Source organism: Oryzias latipes, chromosome 14 (assembly GCF_053564925.1).
Source record: "Oryzias latipes strain Hd-rR chromosome 14, Olatipes_Hd-rR_3.1".
NCBI lineage: Eukaryota > Metazoa > Chordata > Actinopteri > Beloniformes > Adrianichthyidae > Oryzias > Oryzias latipes.
In genome coordinates, this window is record NC_136250.1 from 22,741,851 (window position 1) to 22,761,375 (window position 19,525).

General features: G+C 39.6%; 1 protein-coding gene across 5 annotated transcripts in view; it reads left to right on the forward strand.

Annotated features, from left to right (window-relative positions):
• specc1 (sperm antigen with calponin homology and coiled-coil domains 1) overlaps window positions 1–17,639 on the forward strand; it is an 87,556-nt gene extending 69,917 nt beyond the window's left edge. For 4 of the 5 annotated variants that reach the window (XM_011483765.4, XM_011483763.4, XM_078930424.1 and 1 more), the window contains 3 exons: window positions 8,080–8,196; window positions 12,090–12,149; window positions 16,799–17,639. In XM_011483765.4, the coding sequence (XP_011482067.1) occupies window positions 8,080–8,196; window positions 12,090–12,149; window positions 16,799–16,888 (267 nt within the window). In that variant the 3' untranslated portion in view covers window positions 16,889–17,639. The remainder of the gene's footprint in view (window positions 1–8,079; window positions 8,197–12,089; window positions 12,150–16,798) is intronic. The other variant, XM_078930425.1, reaches the window with a different exon arrangement.
• Window positions 17,640–19,525: the final 1,886 nt, after the last annotated feature.

The following is a 19,525-nucleotide window of genomic DNA, read 5'->3' on the forward strand; positions in this document are numbered from 1 at the left end:
ATAAGGATGCAAACACACATTGGAGGAGGCTCAGTGAACGGTTTAATGCAGAATGATCATCTATTGATCATTTTCCAAGTGTTCCCAGTGGTCTTCTTAGTAGGATTATGCTGTTTTAGCCAAAATCTAAATAAATAGTTTCTGCAGAGCGGCAGGAGTTCATCAGAATTTTACCTCTGAGTGGTGGGCAGGACCAATGGTGCTGAGTAATAACTTTTGTGTCAGACATACAAAGCAATTTCCGACAGCATCTTTTCATCTGCTCCTGATGAACATTAAATTGAATCAAGACATACTCAGAAATGCCATTTAAGCTACATTTTCTTCATACATGTGCTCCATCATCAGAAAGAAACTACAATTTTCATCGTAGTTGGTCTTTAAGCACTTACTAATTGTACAAAATACCAGGGGCGTCATGGTTAGGACTCTATTCTCATAGCGAGAAGGCTCTGGTTCAAATCACAGCTGGGTTCTCTTTGTGTAGAGTTTCCATGTTCTCCTCGTGCGTGGGTGGGTTTTCTCCATGCTCTTCTGTTTCCTCCAACAGTCCAAAAACTTGCTTCATATTAGCTGGTATCTCTAAATTGTCCCTAGGTGTGTATGTGAGTGTTATTGTTTAGTGGTGTGGTCCTGAAATAGACTGGCAACCTGTTCAGGGTCTTTGCCCAACAGTAGCTGGGTTGGCTCCAGCTACCCATTGCCCCCAAAAGGGATACAGTGGGGATGGATGGATGGATGGATGGATGGATGGATGGATGGATGGATGGATGGATGGATGGATGGATGGATGGACGAAATACCTTGTAAAGAAATTACACAAATTACTGTGAACAAGGCAACTGGCATTTCTCTAAATAAAAATAAGTTTCTTTTACCAAAACATAAATTCCTTCTTAACTCCTTGCAATAGTTTTGCATCAATTAAAATCCTCTCAGAAAATCCAAAATAACATAATCTTTGTTCGTTACCATGTTAACAAACAATAAATTAGTATTTTTTAAAGCAATTACACTTTGAACTTTGAAATATTTTTGCTTTTTTGTGGCAACAAGAAAAATTTTAAATTCTTAAGTTATTTTTTGACTTGATATTTGTTGATTATTTTAACACAATAAAATCTTGCTTATCAAAGTCAGTTTTTTGAGGAAGCTAATCATGAAATCATGTAACCGTAGTAACTATTAAGCAAGGTTCTCGCATGAGCTGGAGGCTCCATCAATGCTCAAGCAGTAGTGCAAGATGAACAGACATTTCTGAAAGTATTTTTATTTTAAATGCTTTATGATACAAAGGTCCATATTAGTGCAAATAATCCTTTTGTATTTCAAAGCTAAAAGAAAGTGTGTATCTCCTAAAAAACCCAACCCCTAACTGGCTCTTTTTCTGATGAGTCCCAGGAGTGTGATGTGTGATGTTTGTCCTGTTCTTCTACAAACTTCCTTTAAAAACAGAGCAATCAGTTTTTTATTACTATACAAGAAACAAAGTTGGGGTTAAATGTGAAATTAAAATCAAATACATAAGTAACCAAAAAGGTCATATTATATAAATTTGGGGGATGTGGGAGCCAGTAGCCTGGAGTTTGAGACCTCAGCCAATAAGAGCTTCTCAACATTCATAAGGTCCTGAGAGTCGCAGATGTTTCAGAAGGTTCCACCAATACTTCTTTCCCAAGTTGTCTTTTGACCAAGACATGCAGGTAAATGTATTCAAGTATATTATTAAAAGGAAAAGAAGTTGCACCTTATTAAGGGGAGAACCGTGACATTTTAAGAAAAGCGTTTGGCAGATTTTTTGCTAAACTTTAAAAGGCTGCAGAGTTTTTAAAGGTCAGCAAAGGTCCGCTCAGTAAATGGGAGATAATGAGGGGGAAACTGCAGACCTCATTAAAGTTTTGAGTTATTTAGCTGCCGTAAAAGGTAACAAGCAGTTGGTCTGTTTGCTTTACCGTTATCTTTTAACTGCTGAGCGCCTTTATTTTAGAATCTCTTCTGGTTTTGTGCAATATTTCCGTGAAACTTTTTTTTGGATTGGCAAATGTTGGTAGACAAGTTTAATACAGAGTTTTAAACTCGTTTGCATTCATTTTTGTTGGTTTTGTGTAACTGTTTGGGTTTTTTATTGTGTTTATTGGTCATTTCTGCTGTTTAAATCCTACCGAATTTGAAATAAAAAGAAAAGACTTAAATGTTCCTAACAGCCTTGTTTGTCAGACTTGTTATCAGGGTTGAACTTAAAAAAAAGCAGCCATAGCAGTGGTAAACACCTTATTCTGAAACAGAGTTTAACATTTTGGGGAAAACATATTTTTTTAGGGTTAAGTACCTTTCCCTTTCACATGATTGGATAAGCATCTCCATACATGATCCACAAATCGATGCATAAAAGGTTCAACTAACTTTGTGTTGATACAATACACTCCAATGTTGTTAACTAAATTGATGCATATGTATTATTAATTTGGCCTTTAAAACTGTACATTAAAATGCCCTTTAACAGGAACTTTTTTTTTGTTTCTTCTGGCAACATACAACCACAATCCAACATTATCGGTGGAACGAAAATGGCCGCATGGTTTGGAGACAGGTGGCAGTCCGGATGAGGAAAACAAAGATGAATATGGATCTAGTCGTCTTTATGTGGATGTATCAGAACGGAGCACAGCAAGGAGCTTGAGGCTTCCCAACTGTAGCTCCTACGTCACTGCTGCAAGTTTTTTTCAACAGTATTGAAGAAAAAAAAACTCAGAAATGCCATTTTAAGGTTTTTTTTTCTTTTATCTTGTCCTGTCCAACAGTTGAGCAAACAGATTGGAGCTGAATGCCTGTTGTGTTGGACAGATTATACTGTTACAATAGGCCCTATTGGTTTGTATTTTTATAAACCCCTTTTGTACTTAGGCTAAATCTTAGTTATATTGATTGTTGTACACATTTCTTGTTGAACCGGATGGAAAAGAGAAGAGAGAAGAAGAAAGTGGAATGTAAGAGATGGAGGGGGGGGGGGGGGGGGGGGGGGGGGGTAAGGGTACCAAAGAAAGGGGAGAAAAGGGGGTTAAGGAAGTCGGAGGATGATTACAGAAGGTAGAGGGAGGGGTAGAATCACTTAGCAACATGTTGAAAGTTTATCATCATTACTGTCAGGTGTAGATGATAGTCAAAAGGGGAGGGGGGGCTGTTCACACACACACACTCAAAATAAATTATACCTGTTGGCTCCAAAAATCTTCGCACAGACATGTCAACATGTACACAATAAAACTGCAGCTCACTCACACATCTTCATGCATACAAACAGCTTCATGTAAGGCGTTTCATTCTGTCACACACACTATTTCTGCAAACGTGAGCTGACACTTGTGCTCAGGTGAGTGTCTGTGTTTTACCGAGGTGGATAGTGAAATTTTAAAAAAGGGAGGGTGCGCGTCACCCCCACACTGCAGAAACAGCAGCGGCAGCCACCAACCCACCCCGCTGGAGGTCCAGGAGAAAGGGGGCCGCCCGCCTCCGCCCAGGAGGAGGGAGACCAAGAGTCCTCCTAGGAATGCCATTTTAAGTTTAATTTTGTTTTCTCTTTAAATGTCCTTCATCCTGAGAAAAATGCCACAAAAACATGTTAAAAAACACCAGGATGACGATTTTCATTGGAGTGGGTCTTTGAAGATGTAACAAGATGCAGTTTCTAAAAGGAAAAAAAAAGATTTTCATATAACATGCTGTAATATGATAGTAATATGCTAAACAGAAGATTCAAAAGAAAAACATTTTATTTTCATTTCAACCACCTCCCTCTAATTAGAACATCATATCCTACACGATTTGTAATCCTTTCTTTGATTTTTGAAGATGTTCTAAAAGTTTCATTTTCCAGAGTTCACACAGTTAAATTTTGAGTTACAGCATTGACCTTTTTGGGAGCAGGTCACATGTATCTTGTATGCATTGCTGCTGACCAGAACAGTTTTTTTGCTGCTCTGCCCTAACTCTGTCCACCCCCCCCCCCCCCCCCCCCCCCTTTACAGCCTGCACATCGTCCTCTGAGCCCCAAAAGCGGCAGCCCTGCGCTTTGTTCCAGGCGAGACGCTTCCTGCCGCTTGATGCTGTGTTTGCTTTTCTGAGCCGGCTCCCCGAGCTGCCGTTGTCCTCTGCTGTTTTAGTATTCATTCCTCTCCCTCTGTCTGTAACTCCTCTTCCTCTCAAGCCCTCCCACAATGCATCTGAACACACGTATCAGTGCAGGCTCTCCGGTTAGGATATGCCCCCCTCAGAGCCTCCCAACACGTTTGCTCATGAACAGACAAAAATGACCGTTCTGTCATGACCTATCAGCTTTTTACGTAACCGTCTGTGCTACTGTGTGTGTGTCTATATGTGTGCGTCTGTCCACAAACACATCACCCCGGTCGGAGTGTTGCTGAGCCAGCGGTGAGCGGGGGGGGCTGGTTTTGTAAAGAATGTTTGCTGACGTGACGCCACAGGTCTGCCTGTTCATACAGCACAGGATAAATCTGCCGTTTAAAGTTAAAGAGAAAAAGTTTATGCTTCACTTTATCATTTCAAAAATGAACATGGGAAATAAACAAGAACAGGCTTTCTGTTCTTCTGAGCTGAGCGTTGCAGTTTGGTCTCCACAAATTCCTGAAATGCTTCTGTGATTGTACAGCAACCATTCCAGGCACAGTGCATTGTCACATTCCAAAACATTTGACTTTTTCATCCATTTCTTATGTGTGTTAGGTTATGAACAATTTCAGCAGCATTCATTAAAAGTCTAACATAGATTCTTCTGAGGCAGAATCATCTTGTTTGTTTATCCTAAACCCACTGCTGATTGGGTTGAACGGCTGATTCCAGGTTCTAATTGGCTAAACCAGGGGTGTGCACATGTTGTGGTTCCCAATGTTTTTTTCTTTTTTTCATTTTAGGTATTTAGTTTTAGTTAAGTTTTGTCATATTAGATTTGTGTGAGATGTCAGCAAAATGATGGTAAAAGGTTTTCATGTACAGTTAGACTACTGTACCTGGGTACAGCTTTTCCAAATAAATTCTGAAAGAATCTCTTTCTATATTTTTTTAAGAAAAGTTTGTCTTTCCATACAACAAGATGTGTGATTGTCTCAGAAAACGAGACATTGTTTTGGTTGATAAGGGAGAAAACTGTCCATCATTCTCGTCATTTATTGTAAGTTCAAAGACTGTGTTCTGATTTTAAATGACATCGATTTCATATCATCAGTAGTTGCAGAAATGTTGCTCATCTCTCTGTGAAATTGAGCCTGCAAAAAAACTCCTATCATCTTCTTGTCCGTTGCACATTTGTGATTCATCATTGAGGATCACTTTCATCTAAATTACCCACAGTTCACGGCGGCTTCTGTTCAGCTCGCTTTGATTTGCTTTGTTCCTCTCCAGCTGCATTTGAGCATATCAGTTCCACTGACACGCGCTGCTGTTTTTACCCTTTTGGCTGCGTTGGAAATTGAATCTCTGCATGTTTTTCATTTCAGCAGAACTCTCTTCTTGCTCAGATTTGGGACTCCGCTGCACAGGAACAAGCAGTATCTTTTTGGTGTTGAATTAGAGTCTTTAAAGTAATGCCTCCCTTTGTTTCAGCTGACAGCTCTCTGTCGTGTTTCCTGTCAAATCTGCTCACTAAAGTCCGCTGGTATTATCTTTTAAGCTGATGCTCACCCGTATACTTTTGCAATCCTTCTCCCCAAAATGCATTTATTTAACTTTTTGTTGCCTAATTTATGTTTAATAATGAATAAATCAGAAAAAGAAATGGTTCTAAATAAGATTGTATGTAAAACAAAAGTCTACTTATTTTCTTCTAAGTCTAAAATAGTATATAGGATTTTTTAAAATAACGTAAACATTTTGACGAAATTCACTTACAAAGAAATTGTCAAAAGCGTTTCATTTTCTTTGAGTGATTCTCATTTTGTGACAGTGTTTTCAGTAACAAGCCTCCAGACAGATGAAAGCAATCAGGGATGACACATGAGTCAACAATTCACCGCAGCTCAGAGGATATTCATTACTGCAGTGACTGAGTGATTCTAAATTTTTGTCCTCGGGTCTCACAGTTGTGCTGTTTTTCTGTCCTATCAGGCAGTAAATTGCATTCACTTGGCGTCACGTTTATGGATCAGTCACTGATTCGATTTGCAGAATGAAAATCCGCAGCGCTCCTGTCCTCAGGGCCGGGCTGAAGACCACTTGCTCGGAGCAACAGTAAACAAACACAAAGGAGTACGTGTGTGTACAGATGCACACAGCGACCAGTGCAACCTTAGCACACATTTAAAAAGCATGTGATGAGGCAACAAAAAAAGAGAACCACACTTTTACATGTTGTGTGGAAAGTTTGGATGAAAGTTCTACTCCAGTGGAAATCATGCTTTTGGTGTTTTTAACCTGCACTTGTGGCATTTTTTCCATGATGGAGGACAAATCAAGAAAATTAGGATAAAAACTGAGTATTTCTTTATTCGAATCGTGGTGAATTAGAAGCAGACGTAAAAATGCCGTCAGAAAAAGCTTGTAGTTATTTCAAATCTCTACTGTGCTCCATTCTGATGCATCCACTTGCAGACAAATAGATTCATTTACGTCTTTGTTTTCCTCGTCTGAATTGGAATCTGGATCTAAACTGTACGGCTGGAAAGCTCCAATATTTCTCACCAATTTGTTTGCACTGGCAATGCTCGGGTGGGGTTGTGAGGGGCTGTAAGCTAGCAGGAAGAAATGTAAACTAAAGGAGGGCAAGCTCACTCTGCGCCAAAAGTCTCGCTCACAACTCAGAGCTGAATTTCTTATAAACTACTGCAGCTTTGCACAAACTATGTCCTAGAAAAGGCCAGGTTTATTGACTTTACCTAAAAACATCATAATCATAATTAAAAGACCACTGGAAACACTTTGAAAATGCATCAAAGGATGATTGAAGTGGGACTTTGTAACAATTCGCACACCACTCAGTGAGACGAACGTCACAACACACGTCTACGGGAGGGGCATGAAATATTAAGTCAATCTGCACACTAATATTTATAATAAATACTTGAATAACTACATTGAGCCCCATGTAGTCCACGCAGAACGCACTTCTTCAGGACCAAGACCACTGGAGAAGCCCATGCCGATGATGATAGTTCAATGACGCCATTGGTTAGCATCTTGTTGAGATGTTGATGATCGCTGATGTTGATATATTTTTTTATGGAGACAGTAGGCCCGCACAGGAAGCTCATCTGTTGTCATGATGTGATGTTTGATGACGTTGGTATTGCCGGTGGTGCTTGTCCATGTTTTTAAGTTTCAGGTCATGGTTGAAACTGATTTGTGGTGGCAACCATTACAACTTTAAGAGTTAAAATAAAATAGCATTTAATGCAAATCTGCAGCTTTTTTCTTCTTTGTACCCCCTCATGAGTTATGGCGACAATTCTTTTAGTTTGATGGAGAAACTGTTGCTGCATTCTTCTGTCATCCTAAGCTGCACTTTGTTTAGTGCAAACAAAGAAAGCTCAAATCACTGCAGGTGAAGCCGTTTCTGGAATGTAAGGAGGAGATCCTCGCCGCCTTTTCCACACCGGTTCCCAAAGCTCATGAGAGGGATGAAACAGGAAGACCCCGTAAATAACTTATCTGTGCTACGGGGAGTGTGCGACCTCCAAACAATGGCCCACGGGAAGTCTTTCCTCCAAACTCCTCGACTGTTTTAGACCCAAAATACACTGTGTACGCGCTGAGCGAGGTGACAGTTCTCTGCAAATCACCACAAACACAAACACACAAAATCTGGACGTGCTGCTGTTCATGTTCTGCGCTCACAGGCGAGATCATTGAAGGTATCACAGGACTCTAGGGAAGGAATCTTCTTTACATCTGCTAATGGAAACTCCACCAGGCATGCATGGGCCAGGTGGAGATTTCTGTGACTTAATTCCTGTTTGTTTGTTTGTTTTTTTGTCTTGACCGGTTGATGTCACAAAGCAGCCTGCATATGTTATATAATATTTGGTGACTTTTCGGGCCGGACTTTTAACTTTGGGTCCATCTGTTTCCCAGAACATCGATGTGACCAACTTCAGCAGCAGCTGGAGCGACGGCCTGGCTTTCTGCGCCCTGCTGCACACGTATCTGCCTGCCCACATCCCTTACCAGGAACTCATCAGTCAAGATAAGGTAGAACAGTACAGGAAGACTTAAGACACAAAGTCATGCTGTGAAGAACATCTCTCTAAAAAACAAAAGAAGAATTCTGAAAATTCTCTGTGTTAGACTGGATTCGTCTACAGATGACATCAGGCCCAGAAAAATGATGCCTAACAGGCTAGGAGTAGTCAGGGGGCTAAAACTTGTTATCAAAGGACAGCATAAAATCTGATTTACTTCTGAGGGAAAAACTTTGGTTTTGTTCCTAAGGCAATTTAAAACAAATGAGCAGGTAGAGCAGTCGAAAGTTACAACAGCGTTATTTCAATTTTTATCAGATGTAATAAAAATGTCATCCTATGTATAATAACCATTGCAAAAATAATTTTAGTATAGTACTGTTGTTTATGTAAAAGTTTTAAAAAGTAAAAAGACTTTTTTCTGTCTTGCAAGAAAATTAGTGACTGCATTTATTTTTTGAAAATGGGAATTCTTGGTAAGACAATTTTTCTTACCCCATTGGCAGATTTTTGTTTCTTGCTTATTTAAAGAAAATCTGCCATCGGGTAAGAATTTTTGGCGTATTACCGTACTAAGTAAATTAAAGCTTAAAACCAAAAAACTGTAGCCCAATCAGTGGCTTTTCATTTCTGATCTACCTAAGCAAAAATAAAAGTGTTTTGCAGTTAATTTTTTAAGATGACAATGTTTATGTTTTTATGTATCTAAGCTGATCTACTCAAAAATTACTTGCTGAAAATTTATTAGCAAGTAATTAAGGACATAATTCAGCACACTCAATGGAAAATCAATGTCCTCATCAATAGTACACACATTCAATGGGGTATCCGGACTTTCTCCTTATATCCTCAGAAAAAGGATTTCGCCGATAAGAGTAAAAGTACAACAAATGTTTTTTTGTTTTTTTTTAGAAAACTCTAAAAAAAAAACAAGTAAAATCTGATTTAAAACATCTTTTGTTTTATTTATTAAGCTAAAGACTCAAAATGTAAGAAAACTTTTAGATTTTCTCTGTTTTGTAACAGCATTTCGAAATATTTTTATTTTGTCACATTTGTCTGGAAAAATCCTTTAATGGGAAGAGCAGCAGAGCTGAGTTGGTGGGTTTTGGCTCCTGCAAAAGAGATTTCCAGGTTTTCATGCCATTGACTGTATAGCAGAACTGGACTGAGTGAGTGTGATGTCACCCATAGAAAATGCCTTACTTCCAGCTCCAGCAAAATGAAGCCAATTCTTTTGCCATTTTTCCACAATATAGACGTCACCATGTTGGAGCCAGACAACAGCGAATGGTCCGAAATGATTTGAGACAACATTTCTGTGACAACTACTTTCTGTCGCCAATCAGGGGTGGGCTTGTTCAAAGTCCACCCTCCTTCCACTGTAAGCGGCTCAGGAGAATCTGTCAATCGTTCGAGGTGGGGGCCAGCGGGCACCACATGCTTTCACTGAGGCATCTGATTGGTCAGTTTATAACTTGAATAACTTGCCATAAAGAAAACATATCCTGAAAAACAAGAACAAGAACATGTTAGGAAAGGTATCACAGCAAGAATGTTTAAGCACAATGAGTGATTAACAGTTGTTTATTTCTCTGTAGTGGTCTGTGGGATTTTGGCTTTTTGGAGCCAACGGTTACTTCCTGTTTGGAACGTAAGGGGGAGGGGTCCCTTTGTCCAGTTATCTTATTCAGTCAATGCTCCATGCGTGAATAGAGTCTGGTCAACAGGACAACTTCAGATTACAGTGTTCCTTTGCCATATCGCAGTTCATCTGTTATGGTCTCCCTGTTTTGCTTTTTATTTATTTTTTGGTGCAATTTCTTTTTTCCATTTGTTTTGTTTGTTCTGCTTCTTGATTGGCTTTTGACTTTGTCAATAAATTTCCTCCATGTCTAGTCTCCTGTAGAGAATGCACTCAGTTAATTAAATCTACGTAAATCTTTGATCGCAATCAGATCTTTTTCAAATTTGGTTTCACTGGCAAAATTGATCTCCAACAGTATAACATTTATTGCCTGAAATCATTGTTTAATATGCAAATAAAATAAAGACCATACCATTGTGTACCACTATTACTTTGTCAAATCTAATAAAAACAAAAGTTTCTTATGAAACTAGTAATAAAATGCTACAAAGTAAAACTTGTTTTCATGTCATACATACAGCATTTTCAAGCTTACCATTTCAGTTTTTTCTCAGCAGCATTCAAAATCCTCAATAAAGCTTTGAATTTCTGGGGTTTTTTTTTAGAAAGTCCCAAGAAAACACTACTTAAATTTAAATTTCTTCACAACTATATTTTGTGTTAAGGCTGACATGGTGGTAAAAATGTTTCATATTGATTAACTTGATTTCATGATTCCAATCGATTTGACTCCATACTTTTTTTTTTACATTGATTTCCCAAAATCAACATTTTCTTGGCTTTGAGTTTTTTATTTAGCAAAAGTTCTAAACCAAAGAAAAATGAAGTTTAATTGAAATGGCGTCAAATCAGGAAAAGTTTGAAGTGAATGAAAAACCAGATTGTGAATTTTGAAAGAAAAAATAATAAGAAGAAGAAACTCCAAAACTGATTTAACCTAAAAAATAACTGAGTGTAAACTTGAACTTCTGGTTTTCAGTTCACTCCTGATCCAAATTTGACTCCATAGATTTACCGTTGCAAAACTACAAAGAAAAACCCTAAAAACAAAATTGAATGGACTTTATTAGCCATGAATGGATTTCCCAAATAAAAATGTGTCCGGATTACAAATGCAAGCCTAAACTGCATTTTCTTAAGGGGTTGTGGAGTCTAGGATTCCGGTCAGGAGCGTCAGCTAGTTTGTTTTTTCCGCTGCTAAAATCCTTTTTTTATGTGTGCTGAACATGAGGAGGTAATCACTGACACCTTCAAATAAAATGATGGTTCCTGCAGGCATTACCAGCTCAGGCTTTTATAAGACAAGTTCCTTGGTTTCCTGTCGCTCTGCATCAGCATCACTGTGAAACCTCATCTTTAGGGTACTGTGTGCTACATGCTCTCTGATTAGAGGCTTTTCTGAGAAACCCAATTGGCTCTGAACTCAGATTTTCAGAATGATACTCCAGATGTAGCTTTTCACAGGGAAGAAGAGTGGAGTGGATGATGTTCAGGCTCTTGTCATCCTCTTCCACAGCTGCAGCTCCGGAAACACTGGATCATTGGCGCCTAATGTGCACTTGCCACTACCATTGAAACCATCATCCATGTTTCCAAGAGGGAAATGAGACCTTTTTATGGCTGTGAAGCCATTACAAACTGCATGTACTCTTTATATGTTTGCTGTATTAAAATGCAGCATGAAGCAGAGTCATGAGCGCGGCCTTGGAGCATTTGCAGCCGTCGTGAAGCATGTCGGCCGCTGATGGCAGCTCAGTAATGTAGATGTGCATGTGTGTGGTGCAACTCCAGCTTCACAAACAACACATAAACACCTCAGAACAGGCCTGACACATTCTACGTGATGAAGGAGATCATGGGCTGGTGCGTGCGGCGGGCCGTGCGGTGGTGATGGAGACGCTGCACAGCCCTTCTCTCTGAATAATTCAATAGACGCGTGTTGGCTTTAATAACTCTTGCTGAGTGACTTTTCCTGAGGCCCAAACACTGGGCGTCCTCACAGTGTAATCTGTCCTTCCAATTATCTCTCTGCCCCCCCCCCCCCCCCCCCCTTTCCACCCTGGATCATAGACAGAAACTCAAGGTTTACATTAGAGCGTTGGTTCAGTACAATGACCAAAACGTCTGGGAGACGCTCTCCGAAAGCCTGAGGAGGATTTCTTGTTGGGATTTTGTTGGTGTGTGCAGCTGATCTGCAGATGGAAGGGTTCAGGGGCTTCCACCTTCACCTAACAGCTCCTGTTTGTTTTGTTTAGGTCCGGAATCTGACCCTGGCTTTCCAGGCCGCTGAGAGTGTTGGCATCAAACCCTCCCTGGTGAGCCGAGCTGCAGCGGACTGCACGCTCACACACACACACACACACACACACACACACACACACACACACACACACACACACACACACACACACACACACACACACACACACACACACAAATAACACAGAGAAGCCTTTGACTCCTCCAAAAACTATGCTTTGAATCTGTACAATTTCTTCTGACAGTCTGAATCTCAGAAATGTAATCAGTCTTCAATGATGACTTTCACAAAATCTTCAACTGCATCTGGAAAAACATTCAGACGGTTTATTTGTGAAGTGAAGCCCAGTATTTAGACTGAGGTCACTTCAGCAGAAATCTGAATTTATGGAGCCAGATCTAAAATAAAGGGAATAAAATTTATCAATAAAAAAATCCTGATCCGATCAAAATCTGCATGTCTTAATGTGCGTCATGTCATACATGTCCAAGAACGCGCTAAAAACACATTCTTGAAAACTAATTTAGTCCATGGTGTTCACATCGGGCAAGCAGGGAAGGGCTTCTTCTTCTTTTTCTACTGATTACTAGCACATGTCAACCACCTACAGTTGGAAGAGGCTTGGTGTGAAACGACAAAGCAGTGCAAATCTCATGAATCTTGCTCCAGGCTCTTTCTTTTACAGCTCTATTCCGATATGTAAGAGACTTGGTTTCATAGAATTCCAGCTGGCCACAAACTACAATTATTAATTTCTCCTCCATGTTCACTTTACAAACTTATGGTCAGTCTGGTGCATTAAGTCATTTAGTTTAATCAGTTGCTCATTTGGGGGCAATATCGCATAAAACAAGATCTGTCCAGAAATAAGAAAGAAAGAATGAAAAGAAAACCTTCTTTAACACTTACCTTCGTAGCGCACAGTTTCTCACAACAAATTTGTCAAGTTTTTTGTTATTTGCTCTATAGTTTGTATTCGCCCAATGGACTGCTGTTCTACTACACAACCTACACACTAATTTAATGGAGTCACTCCATGTTTGACTGTAGTCTTTGGAGAGTTGTGTGTCTTCGTGCACCAGGACTTACCTGCAGATCAACCCAGACCCTCGTTCTCTGGGGAACTAATGTTCACGTGTTTGGTTGATGTTCAGGTCAGATTCCTCGCCTGCTAAGTGAAGCAGACTATCAGAGAAAATGAACTGTTGTGTGGAACAATCAGCTGTTTGTGAAAGTGCCCTTTAGAAAAAGTTATATTCTATTTTTACCACTTTGATTGACCTCAATGCCTTTATCATGCAGTTAGTTATTTTTTAATACGGATTTAGGTTAGATTGGGTGCATTTAAACTTTGAAATCCCAGCCTTTTCTGCTTTGTTTCCTGACTGGTAATGATGTGTTGATATTAGAAGGAATAACTAACTAAAACTGAACCTTTAAACTTAACTTACTAGGGGGGGGGGAGTTTAAGTTTATTAGTTTTTTCATAGTCTTAACATAACAATTAAAAGGACTGCCCCCTGCAGGATATGAGGAATAATGCAGGTTAATCCTCTTTTTCATCATGACTATTACTGCATCAAAGTATCAGGCTGAACCCTTGTGCTATCCTAGGCACTTTAACATTGGGAGTTGGGTCATTTAGACCCTACAAGACAGTTCGCTGAACTTTTTTTCTTCAATGATTCTTGATCTTCACTGGTGTCTGTGAATTACATGAAATCATCTTCACCTTTATCCATCCTTTGTCATAGTAGGGAGAACACGTCAATGTAAGGATCGGGTCATCTGGACCCCATAGGATAGCACAAGGGATAATCACATCAGCTGTGTTTCCATTACACATATTTCTATTACACACAGAGAAAAACAGTTTTTCTTACAATGTTCTTCTGATAAAGTTTAATTTAGAGATTAGATACATGTTGAATTTTTAGAACAATAGATTAGAAAAACCAAATCGGCCCAGATTGTTATCTTTAAAACTGTCTTTTACATTGAACACAACAGAAAAAAGAGGAAAACTTAAAATTTCAGTTTCTGTATCAACAAGTGAATCACATAATTACAGACTTTATCTACTAACTGCTCAACTAAGTCATGGCCAATTTACCTTCCTCCTCCTGATCTTTGGATAGCTGCAGTTTTCTTTCACTTCTCTAACATTTGCGGTGTCTCCTAGTCACCAAACAGATCTCTGCTTTGTCCAACAAAGAGAATGTTATCCTCTTTTTGTGGAAGTCTTTAGCCTCTCTGAAAAATGGATTCCTCGGGCCAAAGATCTGGAGGTGGAACGCATTGAAGAGTTGGATTTGGAGGTGTAATCTCCAAAACGGCTTTATTGGATGTTGCTGCTCAAAATCTATGTTTTTCGTTTCGTAATGTGAAATTTCCACTTTTTCATCTACTTGTTAATTAAACTTTGTGCTAAACTGGAGTAAAATGAACCTCCCCGCCAAAATTGTCTTTAAAAACTTTGTCTGGTTTGTCCAGACAAAAAGTTTTTCCTCAAACCTCTCGGTTTAAGGAGAACTGGGAACGGTTAGGATGCTTCCCAGTGCTCTGATCATCTTGTGACTTTAGAGTTCCACTCTGATCATCACAATATGATCAGAGTGGAACTTTAAAGTCTTTTTCTCAAACAGCTCCTGCAACTGTTGGACCAGCTTAAAATCCCATCACATCGCTTCAGCTCACTGACATTTGTGCTTTTGCACCGGCAAACGCTGCATTCACTGGAAAAATCTGTGTGGGAATAAAAGTTTCCAGATCTGCTCGTCTGGTTGATATATACACAGAATTCTGATCTCCCTGCATCTGTTTCTGATGCATCTGCTCATTACCGCTCTGCTGTGACTGAACTGAAGGTTGGAAGAAACACCACATCTGCCACATCTGCCTGATTTCATTGATAAACGAAAGAAGTTACCAGAAGAGATTAGAGTTAACATTTGTTCTCCTATTTTTCCTCCATCCATCATGTGCGTGTGGTTTCACTGTTCCCATGTCTGTGGCTATAAAAACTAAACAGAATCCCGCTCTGACCCGGCTGCAGCCCACCCTCTTGGGTCTTTGCTGACAAACTTTTTTCCTTTGTTATCTTAATAAGAAGTTTCGACGCATCCCAGAATGCATTTCTGCTTCTTGGGAGTGAAGTTTCTGTGGGGGTCTGAGCCAGCAGTAGCTGTGGGGGGACTTATGTGTGAGGTGTGACGAATCCACAGCAGTGAACAGATTTCCCAAAGATGACCACACAAAGCTGAAGAATGCTGAATCAGGTCTTAGTCATCAGGTTTCGAAGATTGTTTTTATTAAAAAAAAGCAGCTTTAGGAGCTTTGGCACGCTTTCCTTTGGATTTCTTTTCCATTCACGCTCGGCGTATTTGGTAAATGGCGTATACTTATGTAGCGCTTTTCTACCTACAAGGCCCAAAGCACTTTACAGTCACAGACCCATTCACCCAGTCAAACATTCACACAATGATTGTGCCTCCGCTGCCAAACACTGGCATCAACCTACCACCAGAGGCAAGGTGGGGTTCAGTGTCTTGCCCAAGGACACTTCGACACATGGGTGTGCAAGGCGGGAATCGAACCTGCAATATTACGATCAAGGGTCGACCGCTGCACCACAGACTTCACGGGTGCTGTTTTCAGCTCCCTGCAGAAAGATTCAGCCGAGCTCTTGCTCAGTGCGGCTGGAGCACTGCTCTGCTTCCACCGAGCCTTCCTGCAGTCCCTCCTGTGTTTGTTCAGGTCATTGTTTTCCAGAAATGTAAACCTTTCCAGCGGCCTGAGAAAAAAGAAAAAGGCGTTTGTCCTGATTTTTCTGCATTTTTTTCACCAACTCCCCCAGGAAATGACGCAGCGATCTTTGGAAAGAACGATCGTGGACAGACTTCTGCTTCTTCCAGTTATTGTTTTTCTTTGATTTCTGGCTCTTTTGGCAAAGCAGGTGGTCTGTCGTTTGGCCTTATCTGCCCCACAGCTCTTTACCCTAAAAGCTTGAATGGCTGTCTCCCCTCTCTGAAGTAATGAGTTTTTGGCCAGACAAACCACATTCATCCCAGATTATTCAGTTTGGACATGAGATCCAATAGATTTGATCCTCCAGTGGAAAATGATAAGAAATAAAACAGGACAGGATATTGTGTGCATCAATAAAGACCTCTCCCATGTGTCCATGCCCACTCTCCAGTCTAAAACACACAAAGTGTTGAAACCAAAATGAGCTTCATCTGTCCTGCAGAGGCCGTCAGACTTCTGCTGCGGCCCACAAACTCTGAACAGGGGGGAAAAAAACAACTAATATAATCACAGAATTCACCAGAGGTGGGAGAGAGATTGTATATATTCAGACAAAAAAAAACTTTATTAATCCCAAGGGGGAAGTTAATCCTAACGGACAGGAAGAACACCTCCCCCCCAAATCCTTTGACGCAACGGCAGCCGCAAATAATAGGTAGTTAAATGAAATTTCCTCAATTTCACAATGTAGAAGAAGTAAAAAGCATGCTTTCATGGTGAGGTGTGCTGCACACAAACTGAGAGCTTTTCTGAGACTGAGACTCGAATCATCAGAGAAAAATGCAAACCTTCTGTGTTGGAACCATCATTTATCAATTGTATTTTTTAAATCATCTCTTCTGGCTGTTTCTGGGTAATAAATCATGTGGTAACTTGCTGCTCTCTCTCTTCTAACAGGACATAGAGGAGCTGATGAGGACCGACAGGCCGGACTGGCAGAGCGTCATGCTGTATGTCTCCCAGATCTACAAATACTTTGAGACCTGAGCTACAGCGGAAGAAAGGAGGACATGTTTAACAATGAATCTGTGGTCAGGATTGCAGCATACTGTAAGCTGCACACAGGAAACACATTTTGAATTTTGTGCAGATTTAAGCTCGGATAAGATTTTAGGTTTGTCGAAACTGAGAGCTTTGATGAGCAGAGATTACAGACTTTCATCACAGCGTCTGACTGAGATTCTCTACTTGTGTGCATGTTTGTTACCTCAATGATCAAAAAAAAAAACGGAATTATGTCATGTTTCTCAGAAATTACTTCTAAAAATGTGCCAAAATGTCCCACCAAAACAAGTTCTACCTGATTATCTGTGCATGACCAGCCAAATAGACAAAAACATGCAGTTCATCACTTTTGGGGAACTTTTTAGAATCAGATTCTCCTTGCAGAACGGAAAACTGAATATTCTTTCAAAATGAGAAAAATTATCCTGCCATCAGTGATCTGAAATGGAGCTGAGTTTTATAGACATATTTTTATGGAAATAAACAAATCTTCAGGTTTTGTTGTTGCAGTATTAATGAATGAGTAAATCAAATCTTCACATTTTACTTTCAAACAGCTGTTGTAAACTCTGCGTCTGTTTTGACTCTGAAACGGAGTTTCCATGTTGCCGAAGACTTTTATTTTGAAGGACAAAGTGTTATTTATGTAGGTACATATTGAAAGGTGGACAGGGTCCGTGTAGCTTTTCAGAGAGGGTGTGTTTTTTCTTAATAAAGTATTGTATTTCATTTATCTCTTGTCTTTGTTTTATTCATTCATTTGTTGCTCCGTGGATGATAGCCAGAGCAGAATTACCATTAGGCAAACACAGGGGATTGCCTTAAAATATTTCTAAAATCATTTCCACGCCCATTAATATTTAAGTCTGTCATAAAACAAATCACTGAAATAGGATAAGGCTGCATGTAAAAAGGTGTTTTGTCCTCCCCCTCCCTCTGCAGAAGTGGACTATTCCATCAACAGTAAGGTAACAGGCAGTACAACGGAAAGAAAAGAAAAAACAGGCAGTACAACGGAGTATTAGGGCCATCAAAAAAAGTAAAAAAAAATTTACAGGAGATGTATGTACTTAACATAATATACAAGAATTAATTCGTGAAATTATGAGAATATAGTTGTTACCTAACTAAGAAAAAGCCGTGCTTTTTCTTAAATAAAGTTGGTTGTGTTAGCCTCCATGCACATTACATGCCGACTAAATCCATCAGTGCAGCCATTTATGGTTTTTAATCAAAACAATCTATGTGCTATAATGCCTTTGGACCTCTGCAACTATACTGCAGATAACGTAAACCAACTGTTCGCTGGAAATCCACTCTTTATGGGTCAGGAATCTCCTGAAGAGGCCCAGTTTCTTGCAAAATTCTTTTCCGTGTAGCCTAGACTTCGTTTTTCCTTGTTTGTGAAGCCAACGCTGAATGAATGAAGGACAAGGATCTCCATGTTTCTCACACTCAAACACAGCATTGGTCCTTTTTTTTATTGTTTGTATTTCTTAGCAAACAGACTACTGCTTCACAAATGTAGGACTTTAATCTATTAAATTCTCAACTTCTAACTTGTGAAATGATAATTTTCTTATTGTAAAATACTATAGTGATGATCACCTTGGACACATTGGGCCTGCTGTTGGGTCTGGCAGTGTGGGGAGTTGTGGGATGCCATCCCATGGGCAGAGTGTGGGTTTTTGCCTTTGTGTTTTGTTGGCTGTTCTGCTCTGTTTGCTATTGGTTGTTTGATCCTGTTGTGTTGTTGATTTCTGCACCATTGGTGAGGATAACCCCCCCGTGATGTTAAAACGTTGGCATTCCAAAAAATAAACCCAGAGTTCGTCGAACTGCTTATCTCACCTCTTTCATTGCTGTGCTGTTACAACATTGACTCTTTTGATCATAAATTTACAACTTTTTCTACTTAAAGTTGTAACTCTTTGACTGTTTTTCTCATGATTTTAAGACTTCATTCTATTTAGGAAAAAGCAAAAAATGTGTCCTCACACTTCCAAAAGTGCAGGAAAACAAAACAAGAAAACACAACAGAATCAAAGAAACTCAAAAGGAAGATAAAGAAAGTCAAGAATGAGAAAGGGGACAAGAAAGGTAAAGAAAGACAAAAGGAGCGGTGGAAAATGGTCACTGAAAATGTTACTTTTTTTATTGATCCCTATGTAGGAAACTGTTTTGTTCATTCAAGTATTTTAGCTTCTTTTGCCTTCTTTGTAAAAACCTGACAAATTAAAAAAAAGACAGAAGATGTTCCTATAGAAAGAAAGTGTAAAACAAACTAGTTTATTCAATAAAATGACATTTTTTAAAGTAAAAACAATGTATATGAACCACAGTTGTTAAGCATTAAAGGTGGTTTCAATTTTTAAATGCTTATTAAAACATTTGGATTCTTAACGCTTTCTAAAAATTAACCAGAGAAGAAATTATTCAGTGGACATTTGACCCTATAAGTAAGGATAAAAAACAAAACCAAAACCGTACAACTGCTGCAGAGGGCCCCGTCTCATTGTTCGCATGGGGCCCCCAAACTGCTACGTCCGCCACTGGTGTTACATAGCACCCCCACGGAGCCCAGGGAGTCTGCGCAATGGCTTGACAGCTGCAGGAACT